Source organism: Elephas maximus, chromosome 17, assembly GCF_024166365.1.
Source record: "Elephas maximus indicus isolate mEleMax1 chromosome 17, mEleMax1 primary haplotype, whole genome shotgun sequence".
NCBI classification, from domain to species: domain Eukaryota; kingdom Metazoa; phylum Chordata; class Mammalia; order Proboscidea; family Elephantidae; genus Elephas; species Elephas maximus.
Window position 1 is genome coordinate 86319202 of NC_064835.1, and position 16331 is coordinate 86335532.

A 16331-nucleotide genomic window follows, 5' to 3' on the forward strand; every position below is an offset into this window, starting at 1 on the left:
GAAAAGACCTAAATGGCTGTCACGAGAGACTCTGAATCTTGCTCATGAACGTACTGTAGCCAAAGCAAACAGAAGACGTGATCATGTAGAGGATCTCAACAGAAGATTTCAAAGGGCAGCTTGAGAGGACAGTATTATAATGAAAAGTGCAAGGACATAACTCCCAGCAGGTGATTGTGTGATAGGGCAATTATAGCCTACCATGGGAATTGGTCAGTTTTGCCTTAAAAGAGAGCCAATTCCAGAGCAGAGAGGAGGGGCACACCACCACCAAGGAAGGAGAGACCTGAACAGCCGCAGACAGCGTGGGCTTCCTGGCCCATGGAGAGAGAAAGCTGAGTGCCTTTGGGCAGAGACTGAGGGCCAGGGAGCGGCGTGCCTGCGAGCACAGCTGGGGACCAGCTATCCTGATGGAAAACTGTATCCTGAATGTTCTTGAACCTGAATTACAACTGTTACTTCCCTAGTAAACCCCGTAATTGTAAGTACAGCCTGTGAGTTCTTTGTGGCCGTTGCAATGAATTAATCGAACCCAGTAGAGAGCGCTGTGGGGGGGGATGGTTGGTGTCAGAATTAGTAAAAATGGTGGAGAGGCGGAGGCGTGTCTCCTCGTAGGAATCAGCCTTGGACTGTTGATCTTGGTTCACCTTCCCTCTTGTGGGGTTGGAGGAGGTCAGACACTGCCCCCAAGTCATTTTTTACAGTTGATGTCAGAAGCGGGATTCTTTACAATACCCGGACTCGTGGAAATATGGGACTTTGTAAGAGAAAGAACGAAGGGGCTTGGGAAGTGAAACTTTTGATTCTTAGAGGGTTACTTTGGCCCTTGTTACCTGTAATGGCTGAAAACCTGCACCTGGAGGCCTGGGGCAAAAGCCAGGCCAGATAAGCAGGAAGATTGATAGGGAACTGGGGTCTTCCGCTTCCACCCAGCCAGAAGCCCAAGGCCATATGCTTATGAATGGGAAGAAACGTAAGGTGTAGGGAAGACTAAACTAAAGTTTTAAAAGGGTTACGTGTTTAGGATTCTGCGTTTATCTGAATGTACTGTGGATATTGAATGTTTCTCTTACCTAGTGGTGTAAAAGAGACCTGAATTTATGATAGAAATGAATATTGGGTGTTATAGATTACAGAGAGCAGTAACTCTGTCTTCAGCCAATACTTAATTGGATATGCTAAAAGGGGAACTAGGATTTGGCCGAAGGAAACACAGGCTGTTGGTTTGAATGCTGTTAACTGTGTACCTAGACGGGGGCTGAGGCTGGAAACCTGAGCCCCACTCAGATTTGCATGGGAAAAGACATGCGGAACCACACAACAGCTGAGAGAACAGAAGATTTGTGTTTGAAGGAAGAATTTACCACGGCTGTTTTGCTTTTTGAATTTTAAGCAAGCGGTTTGCTGTTGTTTGCATCTAGGTAGGAAAAGTAATTGCCCATCAGAAGGAACCCTCTTCCAGGACTGGAAGTTAAACGGAGCTGGTGAGTTGACAGCTTGGTCTGCTAGCTTGTGGTGACCACCTGGGTCCACTCAGTGTTGGAAGTGGTGGACGTGTAGCAATGAAGAGATGGTCTGAGTTTGGACATGTTCCACTGGCACCCGTTGACCCAGCCCATAGGGTAGGAGTAATGGAAAGGAAGGGTGGGCTGGTCAGAAATAAGGGGAGTTGTTCGTGAACTCTGAGTTTACCGGTTCTTGTGAAGGGGACTGGGGATGAGAGTGTGAAGGAGCTGTCTGAAGTGCCGGAAGGTGAATGTGAACTCTTGAGCCTTAGGCTGTGTACCCATGGGACCTAGCTTGCATGGCTGGAGATGAGCTGGCCAGAACCCCACCGAATGAAGAGAAAAATGTTTGATACTGTGAGCTGGTGTAGATTGCTGCGATTCGATGGCTTGCTCTGATCTGGACTTTGCTTGTGAACGCAGATGCCCAAAGTCCCAGCCAGAATAGAAGAGTCTCCAAGACCAAGGAACATGCTTGTCGCCTTGGAGTGCTGGTTTGATGGGGCGGACAGTTTAAACATGGGCTATCTGAAACAGGGCAGGTAAAGCTATCAAGTGGCTGGCGTACATGCTTTCATGGGCGTGCTTACACTCAAAATGAGAGGGACAGGGAGGATCCCCACTGAAGAGTTCCATCTTTTCCTGATGGGTCTGGGGAAGAGAGGGTGGAGAAGGTGCTAATAGGATTATGTGATCCAGCTGTGAGTGTTGATTGTAGACAGTTGTGATTGTAAAATCTGTAACTGTAGAAGCTGTGAGTGTGAAAGATTGAACTAAGGGGGAGGCACTGCTGGACTCGAGTATGATGGCTGAATCTAAAGCCCCTTAAAGGTTTTGCTATGCTGATACCTCATGAGGCTCAGAGCAAGAGAATAACCTCTCAGTTAAAGTTTTATCAGAGGCCAGAAAGGGTGAAGACAGAGATGAGCTGTTGTAGAGCCTGAACAAACCAGACGGACACCTGCAGTAGACCTGAATGGCTTCAGGCTACCCGAGTCACCTCACCCGGTGGACTGTTTGCCCTGCTGACTAATTGTTAATAACTGTTTTGGACTGCTAAAATGATTGGGAGGGAGGAAGTTATCCTCCAGATATGAAAGAACCAGGGCTAGAAAAGCCAGGGGGTATCCTGCTGTGCAATTCATTATTTTTGTGTGTGGCGCCTCTAACCATGGCTTATAACTCCCACCCAGGTGATCGTGTGATAGGGTGATTGTGGCCTACCAAGGGGATTGGTCAGTTTTGCCTTAAATGAGAGCCAATTCCAGGGCAGAGAGGAGCCTACCACCACCAAGGAAGGAGAGACCAGGAGGAGACAGCACGGTGGGCCTGGGAGAGAGAAAGCTGCGGAGTGCGTTTGGGCAGAGGCTGAGGGCCAGGGAGAGGCCGTGCCCCGAGCGCCACTGGGAAGAGGCTGTCCTGATGGAAGAACTGTCACTGGGAAGAGGCTGTCCTGATGGAAGAACAGTATCCTGAGCACTCCTGAACCTGAACTATAACCTGTTACTTCCCTAATAAACGCCATAATTATGAGTATCCTCTGAGTTCTTTGTGGCCATCGCAGTGAATTATCGAACCCAGCAGGGAAGTAGAGAGTGCTGTGGGAGGCACTGGTGGTGTCAGAACTGGTAAAGATGGCGGAGAGAGGAGGCCTGTCTGACTTCCACCTCTTAGGAATCAGCCTTGGGCTGTTGGTCTTGGTTCTTATTCCCCCTGGTGCAGTTGGAGGAGGTCAGACACTGCCCCCAAGACAGTTGTACTGGAGCTAAAATTTTGACCTGGGGGTTATAGTGTGGCCGTGGAGGGAATGGAGGAGGACTGGGGGGTTATAGTGTGGCCGTGGAGGGAATGGGGGAGGACTGGCGGGTTATAGTGTGGCCGTGGAGGGAATGGGGGAGGACTAGGGGGCTATAGTTTGGCCGTGGAGGGAATGGAGGAGGACTGGGTGGTTATAGTGTGGCCGTGGAGGGAATGGAGGAGGACTGGGGGGTTATAGTGTGGCCGTGGAGGGAATGGGGGAGGATGGGGGGTTATAGTGTGGCCGTGGAGGGAATGGGGGAGGATGGGGGGTTATAGTGTGACAGTGGAGGGAATGGGGGAGGACTGGGGGGTTATAGTGTGGCTGTGGACGGAATGGGGGAGGACTGGGGGATTATAGTGTGGCTGTGGACGGAATGGGGGAGGACTGGGGGGTTATAGTTTGGCCGTGGAGGGAATGGAGGAGGATGGGGGGTTATAGTTTGGCCGTGGAGGAAATGGAGGAGGACTGGGGGGTTATAGTGTGGCCGTGGAGGGAATGGAGGAGGACTGGGGGGTTATAGTGTGGCCGTGGAGGGAATGGAGGAGGACTGGGGGGTTATAGTGTGGCCGTGGAGGGAATGGAGGAGGATGGGGGGTTATAGTGTGGCTGTGGAGGGAAATGGGGCAGATCACAGGCAGTGTGGAAGTGGGGGCAAAAAGAGCTCTTGGTGGGTGGGTCTCAGTTTGTTTAGCAAATGGGGGTTATCATTATAATTGTTTTCTTTCCACCAGCTCTTCTTTCCCGCCCTGGATGCGACTGAGGAGATAATAGAATAGGAAAAGTAGCTGAGATAGGTATAGGGTAAAAAATTCACCTTAGCTTTATTTTGGTCTGGAGGTAGGCTTGATCTGTTTTTACATAACTGAAAGTGACTTCAGACGTCATGACTCTGTGTCCCGTTTGCCTTATTTTGTGTGTGAGATTTGTCCAAGAGCAGGGCAGGATTGGGAGTCCAGACTTCCTGACTCCCGTTCAGGGCTGCTCTTTGCCAGTTAATTAAGCCTGTTAGTGATGAGTTGGCTCATGCAGAAATGCACCAGCTGGAGCATATACCCTAGTACATTTAAATGCCTAGTGTTCCCTGTAATTATAGTGTGGAATCCTTTTGCTTCACCCTTTCGTTAACCACTTATTTTCTGCTTTGAATTTTTTGTTGCCACCATGTGTTTTCATTAATGGAAGCATGCTGAATCATTGAATGTTTCTGAAGTTTTGGCAGGTAGTATGGATTTTTTTTTTCTTGCCCCCTCCCACAAACCTACCCGAAATGTTTAGTGGTGCATGTAAAGTACCACTAATTATACCCCAGCGTCCCCACTGGGGTCTGTTGGTACACATGTGTAACATAACAATTTTTTAAACTTCTATTTTTCCTACCAGAAACTCAGACATCTGATACAAACCAAAAAACCCAAACCTGTTGCCGTCGAGTTGATTCCGACTCATAGCGACCCTATAGGACAGAGTAGAACTGCCCCATAGAGTTTCCAAGGAGCGCCTGGTAGATCCAAACTGCTGACCTTTAGGTTAGCAGCCGTAGCACTTAACCAGGGTTTCCGACATCTCAAGGGATACCCTGTAAAAGCGGTAGTTTGTGGCCCACACCTGTGTCTCTGGTTTCAAACAGCCATACAGGCCTCTGTCTCGCAGCAGCGTGCACGGTCGGGGGCGCGGCAGCTTCTCTGTAAACCTGCAGAGCTGAAAAAGCACCTGATCCCTGGAGGCACCTGGGCACACAAGTACTGTTTCCTTTCCTACTCTAGTCCCAGTCTTGTTGATCTCCTTCTCGGCGATGTTTTAATGAGATTTTATCATACTTTGGATTTAAAGAATGATACCTACTAAATGGATGATATACTCTTCTATAATTAGTTTTTCTGTTTTTAGTTTGAGCTGTTTAAAAAGCAGCTACCACTTCTAAGCGTGTGGGGTGATTGTTTTGCTTCGATTAAAATTCCCTGGTGTCTTTTATGTGCCATTAAACCCGAGTTAATGTAGACATGATTATAGGGCCATGACTTTGAAGGGGCAGGGGAGTCGTCTAATGAGAAGTCTGTGTACATTAATTGAAGGTGTGAGATTATTTTACTAAAGGCCTTTGCCTTGTCAGTCTTACACTTGTGTGTGGTATAAGTCAGTGGTTTTCAGATAGTCATAATTCTTTTTTTCAGACAACTTTACTTTGAAATTTGAAGTGTAGGGTAGATAATAGAGTGAGTGCCTGCCCCGATTCACCTCACTGTCCCATCAAGCCTGAGCACTGCTGTGGAAAGTGCTTTAGGAACACAGTTTTCACTTTTGTTGCTCTGGACTTCGTGTTGTCTTTTGTAGCATCGGGACCCACGTCCTCCCCTGGTCAGTCTTCTGCAGCACAGGGACCCACTTCATCCCCTGGTCAGTCTTCTGCTGCACAGGGACCCACCTCCTCCCTCGTCAGTCTTCTGCAGCACAGGGACCCACCTCATCCCCTGGTCAGTCTTCTGCAGCACAGGGACCCACCTCATCCCCTGGTCAGTCTTCTGCAGCACAGGGACCCACCTCATCCCCTGGTCAGTCTTCTGCAGCACAGGGACCCACCTCCTCCCCTGGTCAGTCTTCTGCAGCACAGGGACCCACCTCATCCCCTGGTCAGTCTTCTGTAGCACAGGGACCCACCTCCTCCCCTGGTCAGTCTTCTGTAGCACAGGGACCCACCTCCTCCCCTGGTCAGTCTTCTGCAGCACAGGGACCCACCTCCTCCCCTGGTCAGTCTTCTGTAGCACAGGGACCCACCTCCTCCCCTGGTCAGTCTTCTGCAGCACAGGGACCCACCTCCTCCCCTGGTCAGTCTTCTGCAGCACAGGGACCCACCTCCTCCCCTGGTCAGTCTTCTGTAGCACAGGGACCCACCTCCTCCCCTGGTCAGTCTTCTGTAGCACAGGGACTCACCTCCTCCCCTGGTCAGTCTTCTGTAGCACAGGGACCCACCTCCTCCCCTGGTCAGTCTTCTGCAGCACAGGGACCCGCCTCCTCGCCTGGTCAGTCTTCTGTAGCACAGGGACTCGCCTCCTCCCCTGGTCAGTCTTCTGCAGCAGAGGGACCCACCTCCTCCCCTGGTCAGTCTTCTGCAGCACAGGGACTCACCTCCTCCCCTGGTCAGTCTTCTGCAGCAGAGGGACCCACCTCCTCCCCTGGTCAGTCTTCTGCAGCACAGGGACTCACCTCCTCCCCTCGTCAGTCTTCTGCAGCACAGGTACCCACCTCCTCCCCTCGTCAGTCTTCTGTAGCACAGGGACCCACCTCCTCCCCTGGTTAGTCTGCTGGCAGTTGGGAGTTGACGGCGATGTATCGTGCCAACTCACTGGGCTCTGCTAGCGGGAGTGACTGGTTCCCAACTGATGTCTGTCTGTCCCGTTTTTCTAAACTTCCAAACTGTAACAGCACATTCATCATATACTTAAGATGATTTCAAGGTCTTGTGTTTTATTTAGGCTAGAACTTTAGGCTGGCTTCTTATAGTATTCATTGTAAATATTGGAGCGTTTACTCAGCTTACTATACAAAAGTTGATTGCAGTTTTATTTCTTAAATATATATTTTTCACTTACCTTGTGTTTTTGTGTTCTGCCTTAATTTATTTACTCATTATAGAAATTTTTATTACTCTAGTTTCTGGTATAGAGTTAGCTTTTTGTTTTTTATTCTTAATTTCAGTGTGATTTCCATTTTTCTCTCAAAGCAATAAAAAATTCTTCTAAAGTTATTTTTACTTGGCTAGTCCTAACCAGGAAACCCTGGTGGCACAGTGGTAAGTGCTACGGCTGCTAACCAAAGGGTCGGCAGTGTTTTTTTTTTTTTTTGGTCCCAACCAGTAGGCGCCCTGATGATGCAGTGGTTAAACCCTTCAGCTGCTAACCAAAAGATCCATGGTTCAAACCCACCAGCCATGCAGCAGAAGAAAGACGTGACGGTCTGCTTCCCATAAAGATTACAGCCTCGGAAACCATTCGGGGCAGTTCTACTCTGTCGTGTGGGGTCACTGTGAGTCACAGTCAGTTCCATGGCAATGGGCAGGCTAAGGATGATTTTTGCTTAATGTTGGGATAAATAGGGGAAGGCAGCTCAGTTTCTCGGCACAGAATTAGATACTTTCTTACATACACTTTTGAACAAGGATGAGGGTGGGTGCATGAATGAATGGATAGGTGGTGCTTTTTAAGTAGAGAACGACTGGTGCATTGGCTGGGAACGGCGAAAACATTTGGTATGGGGAATTATTTCATGTAAAGAAAACACTGTTACTGCTAACTGTCATGAGTTTGGAATAGAACTCAATCTAGTGATTGTATCTGGTAAAAACGGCCAGTATGAAGTCATTGGCCATTGATAGAAATACAAAGTGATTCAGGGGATGGTTAGATACCAGATTTGCTTCAGAGGTGGCGGTGGGATTGTAGGACAAAGCGAGAATTCAGAGTCCTGAGGTGGGTGGGTGTTTCAGCTGCAGTGCACTGCGTTGGGATTGTAGGACAAAGCGAGAATTCAGAGTCCTGAGGTGGGTGGGTGTTTCAGCTGCAGTGCACTGCGTTGGGATTGTAGGACAAAGCGAGAATTCAGAGTCCTGAGGTGGGTGGGTGTTTCAGCTGCAGTGCACTGCGTTGGGATTGTAGGACAAAGCGAGAATTCAGAGTCCTGAGGTGGGTGGGTGTTTCAGCTGCAGTGCACTGCGTTGGGATTGTAGGACAAAGCGAGAATTCAGAGTCCTGAAGGTGGGTGGGTGTTTCAGCTGCAGTGCACTGCGTTGGGATGGTAGGACAAAGCGAGAATTCAGAGTCCTGAGGTGGGTGGGTGTTTCAGCTGCAGTGCACTGCGTTGGGGTTGTAGGACAAAGCGAGAATTCAGAGTCCTGAGGTGGGTGGGTGTTTCAGCTGCAGTGCACTGCGTTGGGATTGTAGGACAAAGCGAGAATTCAGAGTCCTGAGGTGGGTGGGTGTTTCAGCTGCAGTGCACTGCGTTGGGATTGTAGGACAAAGCGAGAATTCAGAGTCCTGAAGGTGGGTGGGTGTTTCAGCTGCAGTGCACTGCGTTGGGATGGTAGGACAAAGCGAGAATTCAGAGTCCTGAGGTGGGTGGGTGTTTCAGCTGCAGTGCACTGCGTTGGGGTTGTAGGACAAAGCGAGAATTCAGAGTCCTGAAGGTGGGTGGGTGTTTCAGCTGCAGTGCACTGCGTTGGGATGGTAGGACAAAGCGAGAATTCAGAGTCCTGAGGTGGGTGGGTGTTTCAGCTGCAGTGCACTGCGTTGGGGTTGTAGGACAAAGCGAGAATTCAGAGTCCTGAGGTGGGTGGGTGTTTCAGCTGCAGTGCACTGCGTTGGGGTTGTAGGACAAAGCGAGAATTCAGAGTCCTGAGGTGGGTGGGTGTTTCAGCTGCAGTGCACTGCGTTGGGATTGTAGGACAAAGCGAGAATTCAGAGTCCTGAAGGTGGGTGGGTGTTTCAGCTGCAGTGCACTGCGTTGGGATGGTAGGACAAAGCGAGAATTCAGAGTCCTGAGGTGGGTGGGTGTTTCAGCTGCAGTGCACTGCGTTGGGGTTGTAGGACAAAGCGAGAATTCAGAGTCCTGAAGGTGGGTGGGTGTTTCAGCTGCAGTGCACTGCGTTGGGATGGTAGGACAAAGCGAGAATTCAGAGTCCTGAGGTGGGTGGGTGTTTCAGCTGCAGTGCACTGCGTTGGGATGGTAGGACAAAGCGAGAATTCAGAGTCCTGAGGTGGGTGGGTGTTTCAGCTGCACTGCGTCTCGTCCCCTTTATGAAATAGAAGCTGTCAGATACGCCCGAACGTGGTTCCGGTCTGTGTGGAGAACTCAGCATGGGAACAAATGCTCTCATTTATTTTGGTAAAATGAAGCGTTTATGTCTGTTAGCTCCTCCATTTGGGTTTTAATATTAGGTCTTTTTTTTTTTTTTTAATCTTTTATAAGCAGAATAGTAGAGAATGTAGATCAACTTCTTTTGTGCTTAGGATGAGCACTGGAAACTGAATAATGTTGGAAATTAATTCCTGAGAGATTTTTAAAAAGAAAATCCTTTTAAACATGCATTCAGATGATGTTACTGCCCCTATATCTATAGAACACGCGTTCAGATGATGTTACTGCCCCATATCTATAGAACATGCACTCAGATGATGTTACTGCCCCTATATCTATAGAACACGCATTCAGATGATGTTACTGCCCCTGTATCTATAGAACATGCACTCAGATGATGTTAAAAAAAAATAGAACACGCATTCAGATGATGTTACTGACCCTGTATCTATAGAACATGCACTCAGATGATGTTACTGCCCCTATATCTATAGAACATGCACTCAGATGATGTTACTGCCCGTATATCTATAGAACATGCACTCAGATGATGTTACTGCCCCTATATCTATAGAACACGCACTCAGATGATGTTACTGCCCCTGTATCTATAGAACATGCACTCAGATGATGTTACTGCCCCTGTATCTATAGAACACGCATTCAGATGATGTTACTGCCCCATATCTATAGAACATGCACTCAGATGATGTTACTGCCCCTATATCTATAGAACACGCATTCAGATGATGTTACTGCCTGTATATCTGTAGAACACGCATTCAGATGACGTTACTGCCCCTATATCTATAGAACATGCATGCAGATGATGTTACTGCCCGTATGTCTATAGACAGATAAATCGATGAGCCAGCATAGTTAGGAGTGTACGACAGATGCGTAGGTTTGCGCTTCACAGTAAAAGGATTTCCTGTCCAACGTTGCTGCAGTGCTTTAATTCTTTTTACCGGGTGTCTCTGAGGATATCTGATTTGAGACCAGCAGTGTTTAAATTGGCTCTCTTCTCTTATAACAGTCTCTGTGGATTTAAAGTGAAAAAATTACGCTGGGTGGCGTGGCGCTTGTTAGGAGTTGGGCAAGATCCACACGTTTGTGACTCCTGTGGACCGTAGGAGAGCACCTTTGGAGCCTGCCTGACCTCAATATGCTGTTTGTGGGTGCAAGAGGCAAGCACGATACAGGGCATTTCTTCCGCTCGTCGCGCTTTGGCTTTAGCTCCTGTGTTACCGGCACGTTGGGTGTAGTTTCACTCTGCGTATCTCCTTGTCACAGCTACATGTAATGGAAAGAGTAGAAGGCTGGAGTTCGGACTCTGCTTCAGGTGTGAAGAACTGCTCAGAAGCGGAAAAGCAGGCGAGCTGATCTAAATAATACTCTTAAGAGCACAGAGACCTGTAGACGGGCAGTTGAAATCAACTGTTAAAGGAATAAAAGTTGGTTTGATATAAAATAAGTTAATAAATGGCCTAATTTTAGGATTTTAATTCTCATGTTTAAATGTAATCTTGATAAAACTTCTAGCCTGATAATATATCTGCTTCGGTAAATGAACACTATTTTGTTCTTTACCACCAGGATTGAGTAGTTTTGGCCGTTGGATATAGTGTAAGGCTACTTTAAGTGGAATTACTAAATACCTGTGAGTTGGAATCAACTGGATGGCGATGGGGTTATAATTACATAAGGACATAGTCTTTACCGTTGCACAGTTCTGTTTTTAGGGTGTGTCATCATGTTTTCCTATATTCACTATTACTGACTCGGCATTCTTATGTGGTTTTCAGTAAGCCAGTTCAGTCATTTATGACATGATTGCTGTTTTCGAAAGGGTTTTTGTAGTGCTATTTGAAATAATAAAAATGTTAAAACCTTTCAATTTATAAGACAAAAGTAATTTTATTCTGTTATTTTCTTTCCCTGAATAATTAATGAATGACTGAAATTTTCCCTGATTTTAAGGATGTTTTAAAATTTGGATGTTAGCATAAATACATTGATTGACTATTTTGAATTTGAAGTGCAAATGATTTTTTTAAGGATACAACCATATATAACCCAGTTTACTAGAAAGCAGAAAACAGCTTAAGACCATTTAATCGAATGAGTTTTGGTTTGGAAGAAAAGAAGATGGGTGTTTTGGAGTTCAGTTATGGCCAGTAAAGCCGTACGGAGCATAGGGTGCAAATGGTTAAGAGCTCAGCTGCTAACTGAAAAGTCAGTGGTTTCACACCCCCCGGCCCCTCCACAGGAAGAAGATGTGGCATTCTACTTCTGTAAAGACTGCAGCCTGGGATACCCTGTGGGCCAGTTCTGCTCTGTCCTGTAGGGTCGCTCTGGGTCGGAATGACTCGCGGCAATAGATTTGGTTTTAGTGTAGGGCTTAATAGCCTTTACTCGTGTGAAGCTTCTTAGTTTTTATTTTTATTTAAGAAAACATAAGAATAATTAATCAAATAGTTAATCTTACTCAAAGGCAATGGGTATTAAAACCATGCTGGTTAAACTACTGACTAGTCCAACTCTAGGCTCCCTGGGTGGTGCAGGTGGTTCACTTGGCTGCTAGTTGAAAGGGTGGAGGTGCCAGCCCACCCAGAGGCGCCTCTGAAGAAAGACCTGATTGTCTACTTCCGAAAAATTAGCCGTTGAAAACCCTGTAGGGCACAGTTCTGCTTTGACACGCGTGGCATGGAGTTGCCGTGTGTGGTTTGTTTTTTTCCTCCTCTTACATAAAATTGTCAGCCACTCATTGTTAAAAATTTCGGATGTACTATATGTCTTTTCATGGATGGAGTGTCTTATTCTTAAGTGTTTAAACAAAATTGTATTGGAACCGCTAAAACGGGAAGAAGGAATAAGGTAGGAAAACAAAGAGTTTAATGTTGGTGAGATACTTGTCATTAAGAACATTGAGTTCATGAAGCTCGTTTCAAGTATTGAGCTCTAAACTGGCATTGCTTTTCCGTTTCAGCATTAAAGCTGGTCGACTCCTGTCCTACATTCCGTATCAGCTGTACACCAAGCAGTCCGCTGTGCAGAAAGGTCTCAACTTTAATCCCGTATGCAAACCTGAAGATCCTATGCCGGGTCCAAGCAATATAGCCAAACAGTTCAACAACAGGGTGTAAGTTTGTCTAGGTCGGGAATACCCCAAGGCTGGTTTTCAGCAGTGAGTGTAGCCCGCACTCTGCTGAAGATAGAAACAAATATAAAGTCTGGCCATTCATGCTGTGTTAAACATGTTGAAATGTGTATGTGGAGGGTCTTACCTAAAAATTATTTCTATGATGAAAATTTCATAAATAAAATGAGCTTTTACACTCATAGTCCATTCCCATGTTAAACCAATGGATCTTAGATTATTAGTAGTACATTCTTTCATGTGTTTTCCTAAAAGCAGTTGCTTCCGCAGAAGTAATTTGCTATAGAATGTTTCTTTCTCAAAAACGGAGTTAACTCGTTTTGTGTTACAGAAAATGTTAACATTTCTAGGTTATTTATGCAAAATTCCAAATTGATAACAGTTCTAAATATGTAAATATATCAGTGGAAGTTTAGTTGGTGACCTTCAATTTGGGGGTGAGTCTAGACTTTTTCCACTGTGGCGGATTTTGAGAAATATATTGGTTTAATTGTAATAATCCTGGGTAAATGGCTTTCACAATTAATTGGTGTGTTGCCTTAACTCGTGTATCAGGTGGTTCATTATCACTAGCCTACACCTTATTTATTAAATTGCTTGCCTTGGGAGTTGGATATATTTTTTCCAAAAGACCAGGAGTCTAATTAACCTAGGAGGATCCAATATCACTCCCTTCCGTAGTTTTTGTTGTTATCATTTGTTTTTTAACTTGTATTATAAGCATATTTACATTTTTCACATTTACCTAAAACTTGTTTTTTAATACTGTTAAGCAACAATAAATATCAGAAAACATCTTCCATAGAATATGCAGCTTCCTGTTTTTCTCTTAACCCATGTTAATAAAAATAGAAAACATGTGTTTTGAAATTTGTCTTTGACGATTTTAAGATTTTACCAATTAGCTGTTATTTCTTCACGCATTTTTGCTATTGTCTAGTAAATATTTATCTTACAATGATATTTCTAGTACAGCTAATTTGCAAATACCCTTTTGTCCAGGCTGAGAAACTATAGTTCAGAAAGACTATATTACCGATGTATTTTCTTGCCAATATATGTATTCCTGTTGCGTGTGTTGCTACTCTGCGTGTACAGAGTCCTCGTGTGTTGACACAGAAAACTAGATGTAAGGCTTTCTTGACTTGCTTCTCTTTTGTTCCTTTGTGTGATGTTTTTTGGTATGCTTAATATATTCTGTAAATTTCTTTGAAAATTTTCTCCCCCCGATTTCCCCTTATCTCAAAGACCAGACTTTCTTTGACATAACAGATTAGGTTTTCTTCTTTTCCTTTTTTAGTTGTTTCCAGTTTTTCTTCTTTTTCCCTTTCCCTGGTATGGTCATCCATGAGGGTTGGATGTACTCAGAGTTGGCCGTCATACTGCATGGTACGGTCAGCCAGAACCAGAGCCAGCCCAGATTTGGGCGGTAATGCTCTGCTTCCGACTCACGTGCGTGACTTTTATTTGTGGTAGGACTGTCGTTGCTGACGGGCTGCACTGGCATTAGGTGAGGCACTTTCAGACGGGACTCAGTGATAACTCTGGTGGTCTCGCCTGCACCCTGGCACTAATGCGTGGCACCCCTCTCTTGGAGCCTGAACTGCTGTTGAGTTAGTGCTGTGGAGATGTCTAAGTAGAAAGAATGACTACTCTGTGATTCAGCTTTTTGTTTTTTTTGCTTAGATGACGCTTGTGAATGCAGGTGGATTTTGTCTTTATTGCAGAGCAGAACCAAGCACTGTCCAGAGGAGCCAGGATGTGAATTCAGCATAACGTTTGTCACAGGGCTTACGCTTATAGACCTGTCATCAGGAAACTTGGTCCAGGTTTCCTTGGGCCACCGTGACTTCTAAATATGTTTTTCTTAGAAATGAGAAGCTGTTTCTCTTGTCACTAGGGCGTGCGTCCTCATTTTCCTAGGTATCAGCTTTACTGCACACATTGACCAGGTTCTTTTTCATCGACTTGTGCATCAGTGAGTCCCATACAGTTAATGAATATCGCCCGTGAGTCAGCAGTTTTTCTTGGGCGAAACTAGGTAGCCTCAGAGAACTTTAATCACGTTGTAGCAGTATTTGATTTAATAAGTTGAACTGTGCCTTTCATAAAACTAAGCATGAGAATTGAAATAAAGTTTCTTAACCGTTTTTATGGGCGTTATTTATACTGTATTAGTTCAGCAAGTATTTATTGACCATCTGTCAAATGCAAGACACTGTGCTGTGAACTGGGTGTTTGGAGCTTACAGATTCCAATCTTTGGCAGGAAAGGTAACTGAAAAGAGCATTTTGAATTATTTGAAACCGTCAAAAATGGAAAAGAAAAAAAAAACTCTCAGAGGCTGTTAGTGATGTAGAATTTTCCTAGCTACCTTGCTGCTTTTGTTTAGCAAAAAGTTACCTTTTGGTGGAACAGAAAGAATATAGTTTATGGTTTAATTTTCTAGTTTTTTGAGGGGGAAATACTGAACTGTTGGAACTGACTCAGTGGCAGTGGGTTTGGTTTGGTTTTTATCACTGAGAAAATGTTGAAATGAGAAAATTGTAGCTTGGAAGTCAGAAATTATTAATTTAAATAAAATTTTTTTCTGCTTTAGAAATCACATAATTAAGAAGATTGAGACAGAAAATGAGATCAAAGTCAACGGAATAAACAGCTGGGGTGAAGAAGATGCCAGTACTGATTTCAGTTGTGAGGAGCTGGAGCAGATCCCCCTGGGACGGAAACGACACGGACTTCCGCATCACAGAGACAGCGTGGCCGTTTGTAACGGTCACACTCAGAGCTCTAACGGTGCCTTAAAGACACAGGACTGCTTGGTGCCCGTGGGCAACAGTGTTGCCAGCAGGCTTTCTCCAAACCCTGCCCAGGAGGGGAAGGCCGAGAAGGGCAGCACTGACTTCAGAGACTGCCCTGCGCAGCAGTTACAGCAGAGCAACAGAAACACAGAGGCTGTGCGGAGTCCACACAGAACTAACTCGTTCCCCTTCTCACCGTCGCACAGCACTGCTAAAATCGACGGTGCTCACCAGTCCACCGTTCAGGGGCCTTCAGGCACAAAAAGCACTTCTCTGGCACCGACTCCTAGCGAGGCAGCACCTTCAGCGCCCCCCAGACCTGCGGACTGCAGCTTCATTTCAGACTTCTACTCCCGTTCAAGACTGCACCACATATCAATGTGGAAGTGTGAACTGACGGAATTTGTCAATACCCTGCAAAGACAAAGTAGTGGTGTGTTTCCAGGAAGGGAAAAGTTAAAAAAAATGAAAACAGGCAGGTCCGCACTTAATGTAACTGACCCAGGTAGATACTTATTAAAATTGCTTTCTTAAGAAACAGCCCTGCTGCATCATTTCGTTCACGGCTAAGAGCCTCTAGGAGCACGTATAGCTGTGATGATAGAAAGCTTTCTTGCCAAGATATTTTAAGAAATAGGGTTATTCGTGGCTAGCTGAAAATTTCCAGGTAATTTAAAAAGTAACACGGTTGGGGTTCTAAGCACTCACACCTTATGTAGACATCACCAGAGGCTGAAGTTTTGAACTGCGTAAAATATATTTAGTGCTTAAACTCTTGGGAGAATGAAGTTGGTTTGGTAGAGTAACTTAATTTCGAGAAGTTTGCTGGCAATGACTTTTAAATAATTAAATAACTTTAGCATGACAACTGTTGTAATTAGAGGAGTAAATTTTTAGTAAGCGTGTTTTCACATACAAGGAGATTGGTTAATTGTATTTTGTTTTTTTTTTTTTATATTTTCCTTGTCATCAAAAACAAACAAAACAAAGCCAACAACAGCAATCTGTATTTCTGTGCCAGTCATTATAAGTTAATACCTGGTTTGAGGTTTTAGTTGCTTTTTGCACATTATAAGGTATGTGAGGGTTTTGGGTGAGAGGCGGGATCTCAGATCACTACTATTACCCTTTAATTTATAGCTGTGGAAACTCAGGTACAGAGAAGCTCATGGTTATGTCCTAGAAAGTGATAGACCCTCTCCATGTGGGTTTTTTTC

General features: G+C 45.4%; 1 protein-coding gene across 7 annotated transcripts in view; it reads left to right on the forward strand.

Annotated features, from left to right (window-relative positions):
- REV1 (REV1 DNA directed polymerase) overlaps nucleotides 1-16331 on the forward strand; it is a 108610-nt gene that overhangs the window by 37056 nt on the left and 55223 nt on the right. For all 7 annotated transcript variants that reach the window (XR_007513582.1, XM_049856542.1, XM_049856541.1 and 4 more), the window contains exons 5-6: nucleotides 12143-12295; nucleotides 14913-15619. Coding sequence is in view for 6 of the 7 variants with exons in the window: in XM_049856542.1 (XP_049712499.1) it covers nucleotides 12143-12295; nucleotides 14913-15619 (860 nt within the window). In the remaining variant the exon portion in view is untranslated. The remainder of the gene's footprint in view (nucleotides 1-12142; nucleotides 12296-14912; nucleotides 15620-16331) is intronic.